This window comes from Apium graveolens, chromosome 9 (assembly GCF_009905375.1).
Source record: "Apium graveolens cultivar Ventura chromosome 9, ASM990537v1, whole genome shotgun sequence".
NCBI classification, from domain to species: domain Eukaryota; kingdom Viridiplantae; phylum Streptophyta; class Magnoliopsida; order Apiales; family Apiaceae; genus Apium; species Apium graveolens.
In genome coordinates, this window is record NC_133655.1 from 1,354,186 (window position 1) to 1,373,555 (window position 19,370).

Here is a 19,370-nt window from a genome sequence, read left to right on the forward strand (position 1 = left end):
TATTATGACCAACTAAAAAATAAATCATCAAAAATTCAATACTTCAACTACATAAATTACAGTATTAATGGCATAGATACGAGTAATGATTAATTTATTAAATCAAAAATACTTTTTTTTAATTTTTTTTGAATTAAAAAAATTTAGATATTGTGTACCTTTATAGGATAATTAATTTTAATTGATATCAAACAAATATTTATTACCTTCTATTTGTTTAGCTTTTCAAAAAATGAAAAGGAATAATATTACTACTTTTTATCAATTATTTGAGTAACAGCTAATTTTTGAAGTAAAAAAAGAGTGAGTATTGGCCATAGGAGATGCACTGAGTGATTTGAATGGTTCAGCTGGATTTCAAAGGAGGATTCGTCCAGAAAAAATCAGGTGTCGTCCAGATTAAAAATTCATTCACAAACGGTCTGAATGATTATTTCATGCATAGTTCAGTTCATTCTCTTCCATTCATCTATTAACAAATGGCCCCTTAATTGCAAAACTTAAATCAAGTATACTAACGTTAATATGTGGAACCCCTCGAGGGTTCAACATGTAAAGTCTCAAAAGAATACCACAATTGTAGTCAGTCGGTCGGTATTTGCCGAAATTATTTAATTACCCTTGCTTTATTAATTTTATTAAACTAATTGATATTCAAAAAACTCTTATTCTAATTTAATCACCCCACCAACGGCCCGTTCCACGCCCATTCTCATCAACACCCCTTGAGACTTCCTCCTAACAACCCCGTAAAAACATTTTTCCGTGAAACGAAATCTAAATTCATTCCTATATTTCAAATCCCCGAAATTCAAATCATTTTATATATTAACAAATGCAAAGAATGATACGGTGGTGCGTCAAAGAGATTTTCATTCTGGAATTGTGAAGGAGAAATGCACCACCAAGAAAAGTGCTCCAATTTTTAAAATTAGATCGAATAATGTAAATCACGATAAAGTGTCATCGAAAATATGAAATTGTTGCGAACTGTGCTTTCTAAAATATTTGAGAAGTGTGTTCCTGAAAAATGATAATGATAGAAGCATATAACTTCAAAATAAGAGTGTATAAGATAATTCTGAGATTGATCAAAGTGTCGAACAAATTTAATTTCGATAAATCTGTAGTCAAGGGAATGGGCATTCTAATCCCTATAATTTATAGTCAAAACTGTAAACTATGAATGTGCATATAGATATTCTTAAGAATACACCACTAGTTTCTTCTCATATAGTAACATTTCCACAAATTTACGTTATTATTCTATAAAATTTGACATTGCTAAGATGCCAGAAAATGTTGGCCATAGACTTCAATTCGAAAATAAAAATAAAACAGGCAAACTTTAGTTCTTTAGCATCAGAGTCAAATATAATAAAAGATCGATAAAGCACAGATATTGAAATGTATGTAGCTTCTAAGCGATCGCGATTAGGACAAGTACAAACAAGATGGTTGTTTATCTTTCCACCTTTAAGTTGATATGCCACATCAAACCTACAACGGGAACAGAAAAATCAGGAAACTGGAAATACTTTAACTTGTAAATACTAAAGGAGCTGATTGTAATTGCAGGTTCATTTGCATTTCAGCTGTAATATTACAGTAATTAAAAATATTTTATGTGCAAACACAAAGCACAAACAAAATGGTCATTTCCTAATAAAACAAGTTCCATGTTTAGGTTTCGTGTTCATTAAGGTGATCGTATTAAGATCCCCTTTGCTAACCCTTAATTAATTGCACTGTCAACTACAGACAAAGTATAGCAACAAGATTGCTGCATGATGGCAACTATGTACCTTTATTTGTTGCACGACGGAAATGATCAGATTGCCCCCTCCTCGGGTTCTTGTCCATAATTGTAAACTATCTCGATCTGCATGAGTAGCCAGGAATATTAGTTGGGCAAACAGCAGATCATGGAGCAAAACATGGAGTGACTCGTAGCAGTATTTAATCCAATCGTTTAGTATCAATATTTAAATGACTATCACAATTTGGAGATAAAAGGCCCAAAATCTCACAAGTGCGGGAATATGGCCTTCTCTATCACTCAGAAACGCAATTTTTTTTGCGTTTTTATCCAAAATAAATAACGCAATTATTTCTTGCGTTTACTGCTGAAAATTGATTTTATTGATGTATGAATTAATGCAGAAAACGCATTTAAATTTTGCATTAACAGTTAAACGCATTTGTTTCATGCGTTTGTCTAAAAGAAAACGCAAAATTAGTTTGCGTTGCTGTTGGTTCAAAAAATTAATTTGGTGTCCAGGGGATTTGAACCCCGATTATTCAGCGCACAAAGCTCCCAAATCGACCGCCCAACTACTGAGCTAGCACTATCATTATGTATTAACTATTAACGCAAGTATTAGTAACGTTTAAGTGATAAAAAAAGGCCATATTATAGCACCTGTGAGATTTTGGGCCTTCTCCCTCCAAATTGTGAGAATAAGGGCCATAACTCAAACAATATCAAACCTATGGATATTACTAAAGCAATTAACATTTTACATTTGACTCTTTCCTTGTACACTCTTTCCAAACAAAAAGAAGCAAGTGTCAATGATGTATTAGTCTGATGGAGTGATGGTTTATACATAGTACCCCAAGTATCAAGTTCTCTCTTACTCCATATGTGTTGCTTGTATTCATCACTCAAATGATACAAACGTTGTTTCCGACTATGAGACTATACATACTAGTATATCGTTTTTGTAAGTAACAATAGAAATAAGTAATTCTCTTAAATTATTGATATAATATAGAATCAGATAAAGGTCAATACTATATTACTATTTTTAAAGGAGTAAGTGTCTGGGATCAAAACATCATAGATTTAGGCCAAATCTCCATCCCAAATCTTTGGTCTCAAGCTTCTAGATATCCAACACTTCATCCAGATGGAGTGTCCCAAATCTTTGGTCTCAAGCTTCTAGATATCCAACACTTCATCCAGATGGAGTGTATAGTTTGTATATTACACACATTTGGGGAGGAAACCACAATATGTTAAGATGCCTTTAAAGTATAGGCACATCTAAAAACTTCAAATTTATCTAGTGATTCAAAACTCTCGATTGGTGTATGTAGAACTATAAAATTTTGTAAAGTGAACTCTCAACTGAAAATTTACAAAGTTAACTTGTGAGAAGCCATCATCTTGATTAATCTCATGAACATGAAGGCTTATAAATTACACGGCAAGATTGTTGTCAGACAGTCGAACCAATATACAAATAACAGAAAAAATATACAATTCAATGATAATCCAATTTATTTTGTTATAAAAGATTCAAGTCTTAACTATGTTCAACATATCATAATTCTATTAAAAAGACATAGTGAAGGTTCGAATTACCCCAGAAGGCGGTATTGGATTCCTTGTAAACTTGGAGCCACCAGGAGCCCATGGAACTGTCCAAGAAAGATTGGTGAGCTTTGAACTACATGATGATTAACATCTTGACAAACAGAGAATAAACCTCGAAAATATTTAACACATTTCATGCAAGAGAGGTCTAAATAAGCTTTTAATGTCTGTTGCATTGAATTGAAGATTACATGTGCCCTACATGAAATCATGAAAGAGACCAGAGAGAGTTGACTGGCATCACAAAGTCATAAGGTAGCATAACAATGTTCTAAAACACAATACAGTATAATAGAAGTAAATGGCCAACATAGATTTCAATCATTAACCTTAAAATGTATCAGCCAATAATCTATTGTGATGACTGATGATGCTGCAATTTAAAATCTAAATTTCCACCAACAGATTTTTTTTCTTATTAGGTAAACATAATGCTTCTATAAGCATATATCTTAGAGAATGTACAGTAACAATTGTTTCACAACTCAATCCGATCATATTATTTTATGAAATGCAGCAGCGATCTTGGCTGTATATTACTTTCAGGTAAATATTAAGTGCCCTATACAATTAATATCCTACTGTCCGATTTCAATAATTAAATCTCCCCTCCTCTCGCTTCTAACAAAAAAAATTCTGGTTAGCACATACCAATATAAGGATCAGGGTGGCGCCACTTGTTATGGGCTGCTTCTCCATCAGCTATCAATCTATCAATCATATTGATATCTTCCTGAAAACTCAACGAAAGTTTTTTAAACTTGTAAAAATAACTTACATTAAACATAATAAAATTTTCAGTAATACAGAGGATGGAAAGATTCTGCCCTATGCAAGAAAAAATGACCGCAAAACACTCAAAATCAGCAACAATGAACCATGTTTTTTGAGTTGCAAATTGTTAGTATCAGGGTATAAATATCACTAGCTAGCTACATTTGCATATTTATATCACAAAGGCTTTCCAGGATCTTATACATCTTCAAGTAGTCATCTAGATACATCACTAAACACTTAACTTCTTATCAGAGTTTTATACAACATAATTAAAAACACAACACATCAATACACTTTTCCAACACTTACGGAATCAGTGATATCCTAGTTAATAATATCATAAGTTTGAATCGCCAATCCCCTCCCCTTTCTATGTCCACAAAACTTCCAACTCACCCAGAAATACGTAAAATACCAACAACAAAAGGCAGCTAAATACAACAACAACCTAACACATTTCCTCAATCGATACGAATAAGATCCAAACTAATAACTCAAATTTAAGCTAAACATAAATTACAAAGTAAAAAACCCGAAAACACGAAAACGAAGAACAAAGAAGAGAACTGGGGAAAATATACCACGTCCTTGTTAGCATCGAACCGCTTTCGCAAATCATCAGCCTACAAAAACAAATAATCAAATGAAATGTAAACATTAAACATTAATTACTAATAATAATAATAAAAAAGGAAGCAATTGAGAAGCCTAGAGAAATGTGTGTTTACATACATCTGGATAGAAGAGATGGCGATGAACGGCCCAATTGAGAGTTTCTTTGAGAGCGCGTCGATACAGAATGCGCACTCTCTCCTTTTGAGCTGCTCTTCTAGCTAAGTATGCTGATACTCCGCTCATTTCTTCAATCTCTCTCTCTCTCTCGCTCAGATTTCTACGACTTTATCGGTCATTTTGGGGCTCAGAGTATGCAAACGGCGTCGTTTAAGTTATTTTCCTTGCCCAACCTACCCCTAGATACTTCGTTTGAATAAAATTTAGAAAAAATTACCAAAATGTTCTTTTCAATTTTATTTTATTTTGGGAAAATTTTGTAACTAAAAGTACCCAGATTCAATTTGAAAAACAATTAAATTTAAGGCGCTTATTCAATTCAAATTTTAGAGGATTTATAACAATTCATTAATTTTGAATGATTGTTGCCGATTTTAGTTGTACGCGGATTTTAGCGGATTTGTTGAATAAATCTCGTGGAGTCGTGCTGATTTGAATAGTGATTTCTATAAATACATCAAAATCTCTTGGATTTTGCTAAGATTTTATAAAATACAAAAAAAATCCATCGATATTTGAATACCGCCAAATTCTAATAAACTTTTTAAAATATAAATTGAATATAATCAGATTCTAATGAATTTTTTAAAATATAAACTGAATATCCCAAATTTTAAAGAATATTTTTCAAATACCATCATATTTTAAAAAAAAAAATTAAAATCCAAATTGAATACACCTTAAATTTTCAAAATTAAAAAAAAAATTAAAATTCAAATTGAATACATCCCTCTAATCTAATTTTGTTGCATTCGAACTTGCATTTGGGTGCGTGAGTTACAATTTTTACAAAGTTTTTTTTTGGCATTTGACGAGTGTGTGTTCGGTGAGATGGATAAAAAATATTTACACTCAACACAACTATAGAACAACCGATATTTCTCTCAATTGATGGTAGAATTCCAGTTTGATAATCGTTCTCAAGATACAGTAGAGTAACACACCTTCGTACACATTAGAAGTTAGATTTTCGACATCGTTCTAAACTACTAGACCAATCAAACATTTTACACTATTATCAGTAATATTACCAATGGTTACTAATCGTCCACAATCACCAATCACTATCACTGCCTTGCGAATATGTGAAGCTCAGTAGAGAGGCGCAGTGCTCTGCTTCCATCCAAAAGATGATCTCCTCACCATACGTGGCGGAGTGAAGCTAAGGCCAAATATTTCTTTTGGCGCCTGTCCTTGCTCCGAGAACCTAACAAGCCTTGCGACGATTGCAGCACTATCCATAATGTGGTTCATATCCTTTGTGTCACTCCACAGACGTAGAATCAGCTGCAGCCGCCTCCTTTTTGAATCCAAACTGATATCCCACTTCTCATAGATCCTGTTTCGTTCTTCTTCTGAGAACCTTTTGTACATTAACCTGCTCAGCATATCTCGTTCACGACGAAGAGCTTTCAAGCTGATTTACCAAAAATAATATTAGTACTCGTAGATAGATTTCTATATACTATACAATCAGACAAAAATCATAATCAGACTTGTAGATGCATTCTTTCACGAGATATCTCCTGCTTCTTGAGATTACAAAAATCATACTATTTTGCACATAAAGGTCTTAATTTAGCTGCACACATGCCTCTAGAGTACAGGCCAGGTCTTCAACTTAATACCCACACAGAAGTTGAAATACATGAGCATAAGGAAAATGTTGCAAGATCTGTAGTTCAATAGAAAATAGACAAACTCGGCAAAAAACTGTAGCCAGTAAGGAAAATAGTCCTTTAATATACATATATACCTAACACACCTATAATACAGAGACAAAGGGAAAGGGAAGGACCTTGAAGCCAATGTAAGAGTCCGACCATCTTCCACAGCTGGACCTCCCTTTAAAAATGTTTCTTTGAGGAAGGAAAGTCTTCGAAGCTCTACTTCCATGTAAATGGAATCCTTGGGATCACCTTTGAAGAGCAGAACAAAATATGTCCTATGAATCAGTGAAACATTGCAAGTTTCCCAAAGTTCAAGTATCGACCTCTTCTGCCTCTCAAATTCCAAAGGCCAGTCTGTAAGAGTTCCCATCACATCCTGCATTGGGTCCAAACCAATATCTTTGACATTCTTCGCAAACATTTTAACCTTCAAATCTGTCTCCCCTGCCTAAATGCAAACAAGAGATCATGTCAATGCACCATAGAAGCTGCAAGTCTGCAACAACTTGCAACGTTCAATGTTGAGAACTCTGTGGTTAGTAAAAAACATATATGGAGCGGAAAAACATATTTCAGTTAAATAACACAAAAAATGTCACTGCACAATAAGAGTCTGCAGCTGGTCCACAATTCTTGAACAAAATGATGAAAAAAAATCATCAGAATGATGTGGTCTTTGTAATATCATTCAGCACATAACTTGAAAATTTTAAAAAGAAACTTAGGTTTCCATGCAGACATCAAACTAATCAGTAAAATATTATTATTATCCCTGCCTCACCACTGGTGCAATCCCCTCTCATCTTTGTAGCAAGAAGACAATGGTTTTAGACTCGTTACTAGCAACTAAATATCTGCACTTGGCCATGTCCAACACACACACAAATTTCATACTAGGAAAAAACCAGATAAATGATGCGGAAACCGTAGAAGAAAAGGTACTAGCCTGATTATTGCCAGATTTTTTCTCATACTGAAGCTTGGCCATTTCATTCATTCCAGCAACGAATGTGTCAATGCTAGGGATATCTTCATCTCCAGGTAACCTGTTCTGACCTTTAAGCTCATCCAATAAAACACTTCCCACAGAGGATTGGGAATCATTTCTTGAAAGCCTCTTAGTGTTGTCATTATAATTTAGTGGAGGAATCCTCCTCTGGGAGTGTGCTGGTCTTCCAGGAAAAAAATTTGCTGATTGATTAGGCGGGGTTTTCTCATTTGATTGTAACATCTCATAATAGCCAGGTGAAGATGAGCCAATCATGAGATTAGGTCTACAACTAGAGCTCCTACCTAACTTTGGGCTTCCAGAACTAGACATATCTGTTGCGAGGGACCACGGAGATGTTTCAGCAGGGTAAGTGCCAAATAAAGTATCAATGGTCTTTTGCACATCTTGAACTTTCTGCTCCAGTGCATTGTAGTTGTAGGAGTTTTGGGGGTGACTTACTTCTCTAGGTAATGTTGAAATCATTTCCTCATCTTCTAAGTCTCCAACACCAGATTCTGTTAATGCTGGCACTCGCCCGTCGTCCTGACCAGCTGACAGGGGAAGAGGTTCAGAAGTTCCATCCTTGCTGGACTCATCCATTTCAATGCATAGAACATCTTTGCAGATGGCGTCAGAGTCATGACCAGTTTGCAGCGGCAACTCTTCCAGGCCATGATGCGCCCCAGATCTAACAAACTTCCTTCTATTTGAAACTGATGGAGAGGTGCCATCAGATAAGTCTTCTTCATCATCTGAAAGCTGGTTAATTGCCATATCACTCCGGTTGCCTTGGTGAGAAGACCGGCCATTTTGAATCTCTCGTAATGCGTCCTCAAGCTTGGCTTGAGCAAGATCACGTTGCTTACTTATCTCTTTGACCTCTCTTTCTAACTACAAACAAAACAAAACAAGAAAACCTTATCAGTGGCAGTATAGGAAAAAATATGCTACTTACTGAGGTAACTTCTACAAAATGTAAATTAGACACTAGAATGATGGGCTAATTAACATTTAGTCCTATTGTAACATAAAGAAACATTTCACTTAATTAGCAGCAGCTCCATATTTTTCTCACAATTAAGACATTTATAGGTGGATGGGAATTGAGGAGTGACCTTAAAAGAAAGAATTACCTTCTCAATCTGAAGATCTTTCTTTCTCAGCAATACTGTATGATCAGAAGTTGAAGTAGGGGCAGGAGCTCTTAACTCGCTCTCTAATCGAGCCAACTCCTTTTGCAACTGCTTAACTAAGGCTTTATCTGACATTACAACATTGACCTGAGCATTTGTAGTTACTTCTTTTGCACAACTGGCAAACAGGAGAGTATTTCTGGATTGCTCAACATGACTTAGAGAAGGGCTCAAGGTGCAAATAATGGCAGTTCTTGCATTGCCACCCAAGCAGGGTTGTAGAATTCGGGTTAGTTTAGAGTCCCTGTAATTCACATGTCCATGTCTTCCCTTACTGCATAAAGTCGTAATAATCAGCATACAAGCATGTGTACATATCACATACTACATTATATTCCTTGAATTGCATGTAGTGACTAAAAAGGAAAGGTGTGAAAGAATATCAGAGGAAGGCATACATAATAGTCTTCATGGTTTATTGAAAATAAAGTTAACATTTAACAGTGTTACTTGCATAATTTGCATAGCATTATTTTTGAGGTTTCCAATTCATTCTAATGGCGTTGTGATATCACTTCTGAATTGTCCGTAGTACTATTTGAGTAAGAATATTAAATATATACACTATTTCATAACCCAACACAATCCTACTGTATATGAAAACATGAAATTGGGGTATAGTAGGAACAATGACAGATATAGTAAAGAAAAATTTACAGATTATTTCATGAGTACTAGTCAACCTTAGCTTGCGAATAACAGTTGACAGTGTCAGTAGACTACGATTGATATGACAGCCTTCTTTAAGTCTCTGTCCACTTGATAATGCCTGTGACGCACGCTCACTCCCCGCCAGATCAATAAAGTTCTGTATGAACAAGAATAAATTAAATTAAGGACAGATTTAAGAGTGTCACAATATACAATACTAAGGAAAGTAATCAAACAGATAGCTAATCATACCACACTGGCCGCCAAAGTTGTGGACTTGCCTTTTCCTACAAACTCACGAGCGGAGCTCTCAATTGTCTGCAGGAGACAATTAGATGGATTATGTTATCTTAAAAAATTGTAAAAATAAACCTCTAAATAGATAATCAGGGACACAAGGGGATACCAATCTGAGAATTTGATGGGATCTAGAGCTTGTTTCATTCAGGGATGTCTCCCCCACTTGTCTCTGAGCTGTAAAAATAGAATAAAAACAACATAAAAATACATAAAAACAACATCATCATTGTTGCAAAAAGGCCATACCTTCACAGACGGAAAGAAGCTCCTTGAGATGCTTCTGGTCCCTCAAAGTTTCTTCTGTGAGTTTCTCGACAACCGTCCCTTTCTAGAACACACAGTATGTTAGTAGAATACATACTACAAAAGTGGGAACTCAAAAATCATGATAATACCTCTGGGTCATCTAAGAGCCTAAGTGGAATATTTTCTGTGCTAAGGAGGTCTCTAACGACTTCATTGTAGATCTCCATTGCAGAGAACTTCAGAACAAATGCTCTTTCTTCATGCTAGGAAAAAAAGGAAGACATTTGTTTATAAGCAGTCATAATCGAAGAAATTGATTGAATATAACACAATTTCACTAAAGTTATAATTACCCGTTGTATGTAGTCATATATATCTGCAACTGTATACTCGGTTATTCCAAGCATGGTGTATGTTTTTCCGCTACTTGTTTGCCCATATGCAAATATACTTGCTGAACAATTGTTTTCACATTAAAATATATTGAATATTCGCTCAAGCCTCAAGGACTAATTAAGGTCACAATATCATCCAGAAGAAGCAATATCATCAAGAAGAAGCAAGGGTACTGCACTTACAGTTTATACCACTGACAACTGAAAGGGCAATCTCTTTTGCTCCTGAATCATACACTTGCCTTGTCGAACAGTCACCCCCAAATACTCTGTCTATCCCAATGTAATTACCAAGGCAAAAAAAGAGGGGTAGATTAGATAACAATATGCATATATGCATCCAGAAGTACCACTATTCCGACACATCTATTCATGGACACCGTGAATTAATATGATCCAAAAAAAGCTTCAATCAGTCACTTGTCTCTACTCTCTATATGATAGTGTAAAGTCATATCCATAATAAAAATTGAAGGGCACAGTTTACACGGAAATTACATGTGTGGACTATAGTGAAGAAGTTTTATCACTCTACTTTAAAAAATACATGTATATAGTTCAGGTTCATCTTTGAACTTAAGGACATACATGTACATAATTAAGCATTTATCATACCCAGAAAAATATTTAGAATTTCATAATTTTAGAACCTAATGTTAGTCAATAATGTGCCATATTTTTAAAGTACATAGTACTGGAAAAAGTTAATATCTATAGAATTGGAAAACAAATACATATAGCGCTCAAGTAAACCCCAAGAAATAACCCACAATTCCAGTTTTTAACCAAAAACAAAATATACAACAATTTTAAAGAAATGAGAAAATGCTCAATCATATCCTTACCATATGTATACGCTGTAGGAAACATAGACCGTTCTTGGAGGCTGTTCCGGAACAATATGCTGGTCTCATTAATGCATTCCCAATCCGATACTTCATTCCTTGCGATCTCCTTGTCACTCAACGGCCTCAACCTCACCAACACAAGAATCTTCTCTTCACGGGCACTTCCTGCTCCTTGCATCTTATCCCATTTCATCAACTCTTCTTCACCAATTGCCCCCATCTCTAACCCTCCTAGCTTCTTACCTCTGTTCTCCCTCAAATCCGCAAACACTTACAACAAAAACAAATTTGTCATAACTCAAACAAACCCCAAATCAAGCATTACCCTCAACATACCATCTCCTATCCAAAACAAACCAATCCAATCCAGTTAAAAACTAAAAAAACAAGGTAGTTGTGCCTAAAAAAACAGTATGTCCCACGTTTTCATTACTGTGTCATTTCGAAACAAAAAGCTAATTATGAAATACAATTAAACAAGTAACAACCAACTACATAAAAGAAAAGAGGTAAAATCAAAAAGGTTAGTTGAGTGATTAAGCAGTTTGCTTAATCTTTGGTCAAAAGGCTCGAAAAATAACCCAAATATTCCATTCCAAGGTTTCTATACTTGAATATGAAGTAACAATGCCCTTTATCACACTCACACAACAAAAAGGAAATATCACACAATGGGGCCCATCATCATATCACATACAAATTCATACTTACATATGCATACATTATACGTACATTGAGCTAAATGAAGAGATTATTTATAATATACATATTTATACTTTAAAATTTTAATAAAAACTTGTTGATTTTTGGTTCCGTGAGGCACGTGTCCCGCTGACCCCTACATAATCTGTCATCGCATACATTGAGCAAAAATGAAGAGATTATTCATTATTTTACCTTGTGTGTTTTTTTCAGCATCAGATTTCCATTAGAAGCTTCTCCACTGTTTATAAAAATAAATGAGAAAAACTCCAAAAATAAGAATATACAGAAACACACACATACTGACACACAAACAAATAAATCCAGAAACGTAACGTACACACACAAGCATCTAATTTAATGCTTATTTACCGTTCGTTAACCGTAGATACTAACGGTAAATGCTTTAAAATGCAACAAATCAACCTAATTAATTATATCACCAATGTATTTACTCTTAATTTCATAACCTAAATCTAACTAATTATTAAATGTGCGCGCGGGCGTAATTCGACAAATTAGCAACAAATCGCCCGCGCGCACGAATTAAATCAAACAAATTAGCAACAAAATCAACAAACTGAATCAGACTAAAAATGTACACACACATAATATAGTTGTGAAGATGTTTTATGAGAAGAAGAGCTCAAACACATGATTTTACGGAGAATAAAAGCTCGAAAAATCGAGAAAAACAGAGTGAATAAATCGAATGAAACAGGAACAATTCGAGATGACATACACAGTAAGATAGAGAGAGAGAGAGAGAGAGAGAGAGAGAGAGCTAACACAAAACACACATTACTTTCTCTCTCTAACACAAAACAAACAAATTACATATGAAATTGAAAATCCGAAGTTAATTAGGATTAACACTCTACTTACACATACACACACAAGCACTAGTTTCTCTCTCTAAAACTGAGAGAGTAACATACTCACTTTCTCTCTCTAGAAGTGATGTGATTTTGAGTTTCTCTCTCTAGAATCACGCTGAGTTTCTCTATCTAGAAATGGTAAAAGAGAGAGAGAGAGAGAGAGAGAGAGAGAGAGAGAGAGAGCGGTGATCTGAAACGGGGAAGGAGTTGCTGGGCGTGGAAGTTTTTGAAAAGGTGGCGGTGAAATTACGGTTTTGCCCTGGGGGTTTGTGCTTAAAGTCAGGGGATAGGTCACGTGATGCTCTGAATATTGGTAAGCTTTTTCTTTTTTCTTTTTTTCTTTTAATGAGAAATGCTGATATGTCTATTTATAGGATCCTCACATCATGTAGATGTGTTATTTTAGACCGTTGGATGAGATCTCGAAAGAGACTATGGCTCCTAAAAACGTTCTCGAAAATGTTACGGAATGTTGAGTTGTTATTGGGGTATTAAAATTTTATGCAAAGACTTATTATCACATACTTATATTATTTTTGATAAAATTTTAAACTTTAATATCACTGTGTCAATTAACAAATATTCGAATACTCGATATCTCGTAAGAGAGCGGAAGAGAAATCGTTGCATATAATATTTTAAATATTTTATCAGGAGGCAGAAGCAATATTTTATCATACATTGTATCAACTTAAGACGTGAGAAGCTTGACAGTTTGACAAATAATAAAAGTAAAGAAACTTAAACGTGGGTAGCATTATGTTTTAAAAATCTGACTAAAAAGCAATTCTCAGGTTCTTTGCAATTTGCATCATTTATTTTTATAATATGACCAGGACGCTTCAACAACACTGTCCACCGACTGTTTAATGTAGCATAATTATGTTTAATCTTGTTTATTGAATTATGTTTTCTAAAGATTATTATTTTAACTTAAAAAAAAGGATTGTTTATTTTTATTTTATTTTTTATCATAGTTAATCCGCAGCTGTAAATCTCCGGGTACGCACTGGGTAAATCATACGGGCTCACGCAATACCCTACAAAACACGTGAACTGAGATATATTGAAAGTTTGATTGATTGATTTATATTTCGTAAGTAAAACGAGTAAAACGGTTCTTGTTCAGCTTATAGCTTAATAAATATGATAGAACATACGGTGAATAATAATAATTTTAACATTTTTAATAAAATAATAATATATACTCTGTAAAATATTAAGATTCGTATTATGTAATTGCATTTGCGATAATATTAATAATCATTATAAAATATCTTTTAAATAAAGAACTTGGTTAATTATCAAGTTAGTCATTAAAGTGAACGTTATAATGTATCAAATTGATTATCGAACTGACAAAAAAATATTTATTTGGTACTAAGTGACAAAAATACATGTTATCAACATTTTGACCATTTTTATTAATAAAATACTCATTCTCAGATTGAATATCTCAAAAAAATTTATTTTCTTATTTTTTTGTGTAAAAATATATTTTTCAAAAAAAAATGGTTAAAATATTCGAGGATATACCCAATCTGAGAAAATATATTTCATTTTTTTTTAAATGGTTGAAATACCCAGTCTGAAAATGGGTATCCGAACATATACCAAATCTGGGAAAACGTATTTCGTCAGTATTTTTGCCGCATTTCACCAATTTTAAAAAACATGATATTTTTTACCATCATCCGAACATGAAATATAAAACCGTATAATTAATTATTATTCTAACGGGGCACGCCGACTGAACATAAAATAAAGAACCGGAAGGTCATAATAGTAATTGAGTAATACTATGTGCCTTTTTTCCTCCACGGCTCCACTAGATCAACATTGTTAAGTGTGGTTAAATAGGTCAATTAGAACAACCTTATTAATTATAATACTCTTAACTTTTATAGATGAGGGTCAAATCAAGCAACATAAAGAATCTTATTTGATGATAGCTAGAAAGACTGAAATAGAGATTACTTTAATCACGTAGCTTAGGAGTATTAATTTATGATTAGAATTTGAAAATATTATTATTTTATTTGTCAGATAAATCTTCAACAACCCGATCCCACTTGAAACTACTCTAGGTTTTGTTGGTGGGACAAAATAGGGTAGAGCGTGGCTGGTTCGGTTTGGTTTTGGGATAAAATCAGAATCGTAACAATCTTTTTTTGGCTTTTAAAATTGAAAATCGCAAACAACGGTTTGATTATATTTATTTATTAATATTAGTAATTGGTACGGTAACTGGAACCAAGTTATTTAAATCAATTCAGTATTCTTTTCGGTTTCGGATCAAATTTATCCAGATTTATTTTGTGCGGTTTTTCCCGATTTCGGTTCGTTTCGATTTTAATCGGTTTTTTGCTCAGCTCTAACACAAACTACCCAATTTTACCATTATCCTACCTAAAATTCGGGTGAAATAATCGGTTTTATGGTCACTTTAACCGTTTCGGGACGGAAACCGGAAATAATCTATTAAATTTGAATCGAATACACAACCAATCTGAAATTAGAAAAAGTGAAATGTTAGAGCCAAAATGATTCCTAAAACTATTGCCCACGTGTGTAAGATGCATATTTGGGGTAGCTAACATTATTTAAAAATAGAAATAAGAAATTGAATCGATTTAAATATTTAAATTTCGATAATAGATCCCAGCTGAATTGGAAAAACCAAAATAATTTGGGCCTTGTTTAGTAGTTGCCTAGTTGGGCCTTGGTCCAAAGCAAAATGAGTACTCTTGTCTTGTGGTTGCCTCTGCTGGTGTATTTTCTTGTGTATGTTCAATAGATATCTGGGTAGCCTCATTACTATGTTATATATTTGAACTCATACTAGTATTATCAGTTTCCAAACCGAGCCGAACCGAAACGTGCTTTCTCCCGATTTTTATCCGTACTTATTTGACTGCTCATTTCAGCTGAACATTGTCAAATTAGAGCAACTTCAATGTAAGATGCAAAGTACCTATAGTTATTGCTATAATTTGGCACCAAAAGGTGTCTTTCGATGCTAAAATAAAATTTCAACTTCGCATTTTGAAACCAAATACATTCTAATTTACCTAAATTTTATCATCATCCCCTGAGTTTCATTTAAAACATAACAACATTCATATCATTTGTAATAGTATGATGATGTGGCTAGATGCATAAATGTATCTTTGTTTTCAAATTTAGAACCAATAATGTATATATGCATATTTGCATTTAACTATAGAACTCATTTAGAGTTAAAATTTTTTACATTTGATTTCAAATTATAGAAATGGCACCACTTATAGCATTGCATTGGACTTGCTCTTATAACAGGTAAAACTGTAGCTCTAAGCTTTATGAGAAGCTTCACAAAAATAGATTTAGTAAAGACATCTGCAACCTCGAGGTTTTAGAGCGACTAGTTCCTTAACAGATTAAATCATCGTTATAATCTTGTACATTGACTTGCAGCTATCAGAAGTGTAGACTGTTTCTGATCTGATCACTCACAAATTGAAGTTGTTATGATATGTAATGCAATGACATTCAAAGGAACCTTAAAAGAGTCGAAAGAGAATCGTTAAACATGGAGAAAATATCGAAAATACACATTATAATCATGAAACAGTCTGAGATATGGAGTATCAAGGATGGTAACTGGTACACACTAACTAATCTCCTTGAAGAGAAGCTTTATATTATGAAGTGGTTGAGATTCAGGTAAGGAAACAAAAATAGTCTTCACATCTATTATCTTAATAAGTTGAGAGAAAAATTATTTTATCGTCTTCATAGATTTGCCTTAATCTCTGCTGTTTCTGCCAAGGAAAATTTTATGCGATATCTTGATTAGTACACATAGCCCTTGACAAACATTCCCTTCTTTGCTTCCTCTGATTCGCCTTCACCAGTGTACTTTCCAAGTTGAGCGAGGGAGTTAGCCTTGGCCCTCACGAGCAATGCCTCTTGAGCTGCAGCCACGTTCTCTGGGCGACCTCCCCATGTCTTCAGGCAGGTGTTCTGAAGAGCCCTGGCGTAGGAGAATGACACGTGCCACGGGTTGGGAGATTGGTTCATGGCGTTCAAGTTGAGGGTTGCTTCGACTTCAGATTGTCCTCCTGACAGAAACTGCTCAACCACAACCAATCAACAAATTAGTACATAATTATATAACCAAGTTTGTGTAATGTGTATGTTTACTACTCACTAGCTACTCCCTTCAAATGTCGTGAATTGAGAGTATAATTCAAAATATACGTACCATGATTCCAGGGACAGCGGGAGGGATTCTTCTATGAAGAAGTTTCAAAGTGTAGTCAGCAACTTGTTCAGGAGTGGCTCTTTCCTTGCATTCTGCACCAGGGGTAACCATGCTAGGCTTGAGGAGGATACCTTCATAGAGGACATTGTTCTGAGCAAGATAAAAGAAGACTTCAGCCCAAACTGCTTGAGCCACTTCAAATGTCCTGGCAATGCCATGTTCACCATCAAGCATGATTTCAGGCTCCACGATTGGTACCAACCCGTTATCCTGAAGTTTCAAAAGTTATTCAGCCATTACTCAAGTGAAAGGTTATATGTGTGTGCGTGCTAAAGAACACTATCACGCACTAAAGAAAACTACTTTTATGACAGTAATCACTCTTCTACTCATATATCTGAGGTTGTCATACCTGAGAGATTGCAGCATAGCGAGCAAGGCCCCAAGCAGCTTCTTTCACTGCCAATGCAGATGGACCATTGGGAATGCTCACAACGGTACGCCTGATTGATCACAGATAGGTTATGTTGCTATATATGAACATCAAATTGCGATACCACTTAATTTATTTATTTTTTGTATATAGGAATAGTTTGAGGAATCTATATAAAGCCGCACCATTTGCAAAACCGAGCTCCCTGTTGATAGTAAGCAGCACTGCGTGAAGCGAGACCATCAAGACCTTGGCACCAGGATTCATCATTTGAACCAGCTAGGGGGACTAAACCCTGTTGAAAAAGTATTTTACATCTCAATCACCATTTTTGTTTCAAGGGTCATAGTTATAATACTTAAATCCATATAGAAATTGTATGATTATTTCAGTAGTTCACTAGCTCAGTCTTACAGTCTTGATAATATATCTGACACTACAGCTGAATTCATACTAGTGGTTGGATTAACATTATGTCGTAAATTTTAGATAATCGTTATACCTAGCTGAACGTTAAATAGTTGACCACTGAATAGATTTGATGTTCATTCTTATTCGAACCATTGTGTGCTTGGTTTATTATAACTCTGAGGGCTGACACAACTCACAAGCCACTACTCCTAGCTATTACATATTAGTAGGAAATTATTATAGTTCGAGATGTAGAATTGTGTACCTTGTCGGTTTTGATACCAGGAACAATGTTCTGCTCCTTGAGAACATCAACAATCTTCTTGCCATCAACTGTTGACTGGTAAAGAGTTTCCTCAAACAGGATAGCACCAGAGATGTAGTTACCTAGTCCTGGAACCGAGACCAGGAGGGTACGGTATGCTTGGCGGTTGGCCTCTGTGTTCTCGAGGCCAATTGAGGCTAACCGCTTTCCACATGTAGCATTTGACTCATCCATGGCCAAAATCCCACGTCCAGGTGATGCAATAGTTTTCTATAAACACAAGATTAAGACAAATAACTCATATTAACGACTCCTGTTTACTCGTTACATATGTCTGCATTATTCAACTTATCAGCTTATAAGTTGTAAATTCAACTTATAAGTTGGATCAACAAACACTCGTCAATAAGCTGTTACGGGCTTATAAGTCAATAAGCCAACTTATCAGATTTGCCAAACAGATCCATTATGTTAAATGAGCCCTCAAGGAAAGTTAATAAAAATCAAGAACTTACCGCAGTCTTAACAAGCTCATCGGCATAGGAAGCTCTGATGTTTAAGGCTGAGGCCGCGGTAGGGTGGCAACGGACAACAGAGACCGAGGGCTGGCGGAGGGTCCGACCCTTAACCCACTCTGACTTATCAAGAACAGTAGAGGACTTGAGGAGGGATGCAGAGGCCATTGTATGTTATTGTTATGTTCAAGAAGAATGACTGTATATGACCTCTTAAAAACAAAACACTAGTAGCCTTAGGCCTTCACTTATCTTATCTCCTCTCAAGCTATCTCTGCTTCTCAATACCACTCATTGCAACTTCACTCAATCATTCTATTTATAATTGTCATTTGCATATCACTACAGATGTCTCATTTGAGGCTGCAATAGATTGACAAATCATGAGTTGCCATGTAGATAACAGTTTGCCTACTTGGCATTTGTTGAACAAGTGGCTGAAAAGTAAATTTGAGGCTCTAATCTTATGTTAATCTTGTCTCTGTTATGTAAGCTACCTGTAATGGATTAGTGGCCATTGTCTAATCCCTGGTTTTGATGAGATAGCTTCCACAACAACGGTGGACAACTAGCCAAATAAGTCACTCAATGTAAAAGTTTTCATCTTTAGAATATTTTTTTGGCATGAGTGAACCTTATCGTCCGAGTAATTTTGCTCGGTTTTCTAATATGTGC

At 34.8% G+C, this 19,370-nt stretch overlaps 3 protein-coding genes across 7 annotated transcripts; all 3 read right to left on the reverse strand.

Annotated features, from left to right (window-relative positions):
• Positions 1–1,174: 1,174 nt before the first annotated feature.
• On the reverse strand, positions 1,175–5,071 carry LOC141686940 (NADH dehydrogenase [ubiquinone] 1 beta subcomplex subunit 9). Its single transcript, XM_074492053.1, has 6 exons — positions 4,892–5,071; positions 4,741–4,782; positions 4,034–4,115; positions 3,371–3,426; positions 1,806–1,882; positions 1,175–1,500 (listed from the first exon to the last, which is right to left on the reverse strand). The coding sequence occupies exons 1-5, from the start codon at positions 5,015–5,017 to the stop codon at positions 1,832–1,834; spliced, it is 357 nt and encodes a 118-aa protein (XP_074348154.1). The 5' UTR covers positions 5,018–5,071; the 3' UTR covers positions 1,175–1,500; positions 1,806–1,831.
• A 744-nt stretch (positions 5,072–5,815) lies between these two features.
• LOC141683229 (kinesin-like protein KIN-7E) lies at positions 5,816–13,068 on the reverse strand. Of its 5 annotated transcripts, none has more exons than XM_074487937.1 (14): positions 12,890–13,068; positions 12,143–12,188; positions 11,243–11,515; positions 10,581–10,670; positions 10,356–10,456; positions 10,152–10,265; positions 10,003–10,084; positions 9,863–9,930; positions 9,709–9,774; positions 9,489–9,613; positions 8,746–9,079; positions 7,564–8,503; positions 6,750–7,065; positions 5,816–6,368 (listed from the first exon to the last, which is right to left on the reverse strand). In XM_074487937.1, the coding sequence occupies exons 3-14, from the start codon at positions 11,463–11,465 to the stop codon at positions 6,044–6,046; spliced, it is 2,784 nt and encodes a 927-aa protein (XP_074344038.1). In that variant the 5' UTR covers positions 11,466–11,515; positions 12,143–12,188; positions 12,890–13,068; the 3' UTR covers positions 5,816–6,043. The 5 variants fall into 5 exon arrangements, with proteins under 5 accessions (XP_074344038.1, XP_074344034.1, XP_074344037.1 ...); XM_074487933.1 differs by having other exon boundaries at positions 6,750–7,069; positions 7,568–8,503; positions 12,890–13,066; XM_074487936.1 differs by having other exon boundaries at positions 6,750–7,069; positions 7,568–8,503; positions 11,243–11,587; positions 12,890–13,066.
• A 3,329-nt stretch (positions 13,069–16,397) lies between these two features.
• LOC141683688 (fructose-bisphosphate aldolase 1, chloroplastic-like) lies at positions 16,398–18,991 on the reverse strand. The gene is made up of 6 exons (XM_074488444.1): positions 18,696–18,991; positions 18,181–18,450; positions 17,690–17,799; positions 17,484–17,574; positions 17,072–17,341; positions 16,398–16,938 (listed from the first exon to the last, which is right to left on the reverse strand). The coding sequence occupies exons 1-6, from the start codon at positions 18,861–18,863 to the stop codon at positions 16,660–16,662; spliced, it is 1,188 nt and encodes a 395-aa protein (XP_074344545.1). The 5' UTR covers positions 18,864–18,991; the 3' UTR covers positions 16,398–16,659.
• Between the last annotated feature and the right edge of the window lie 379 nt (positions 18,992–19,370).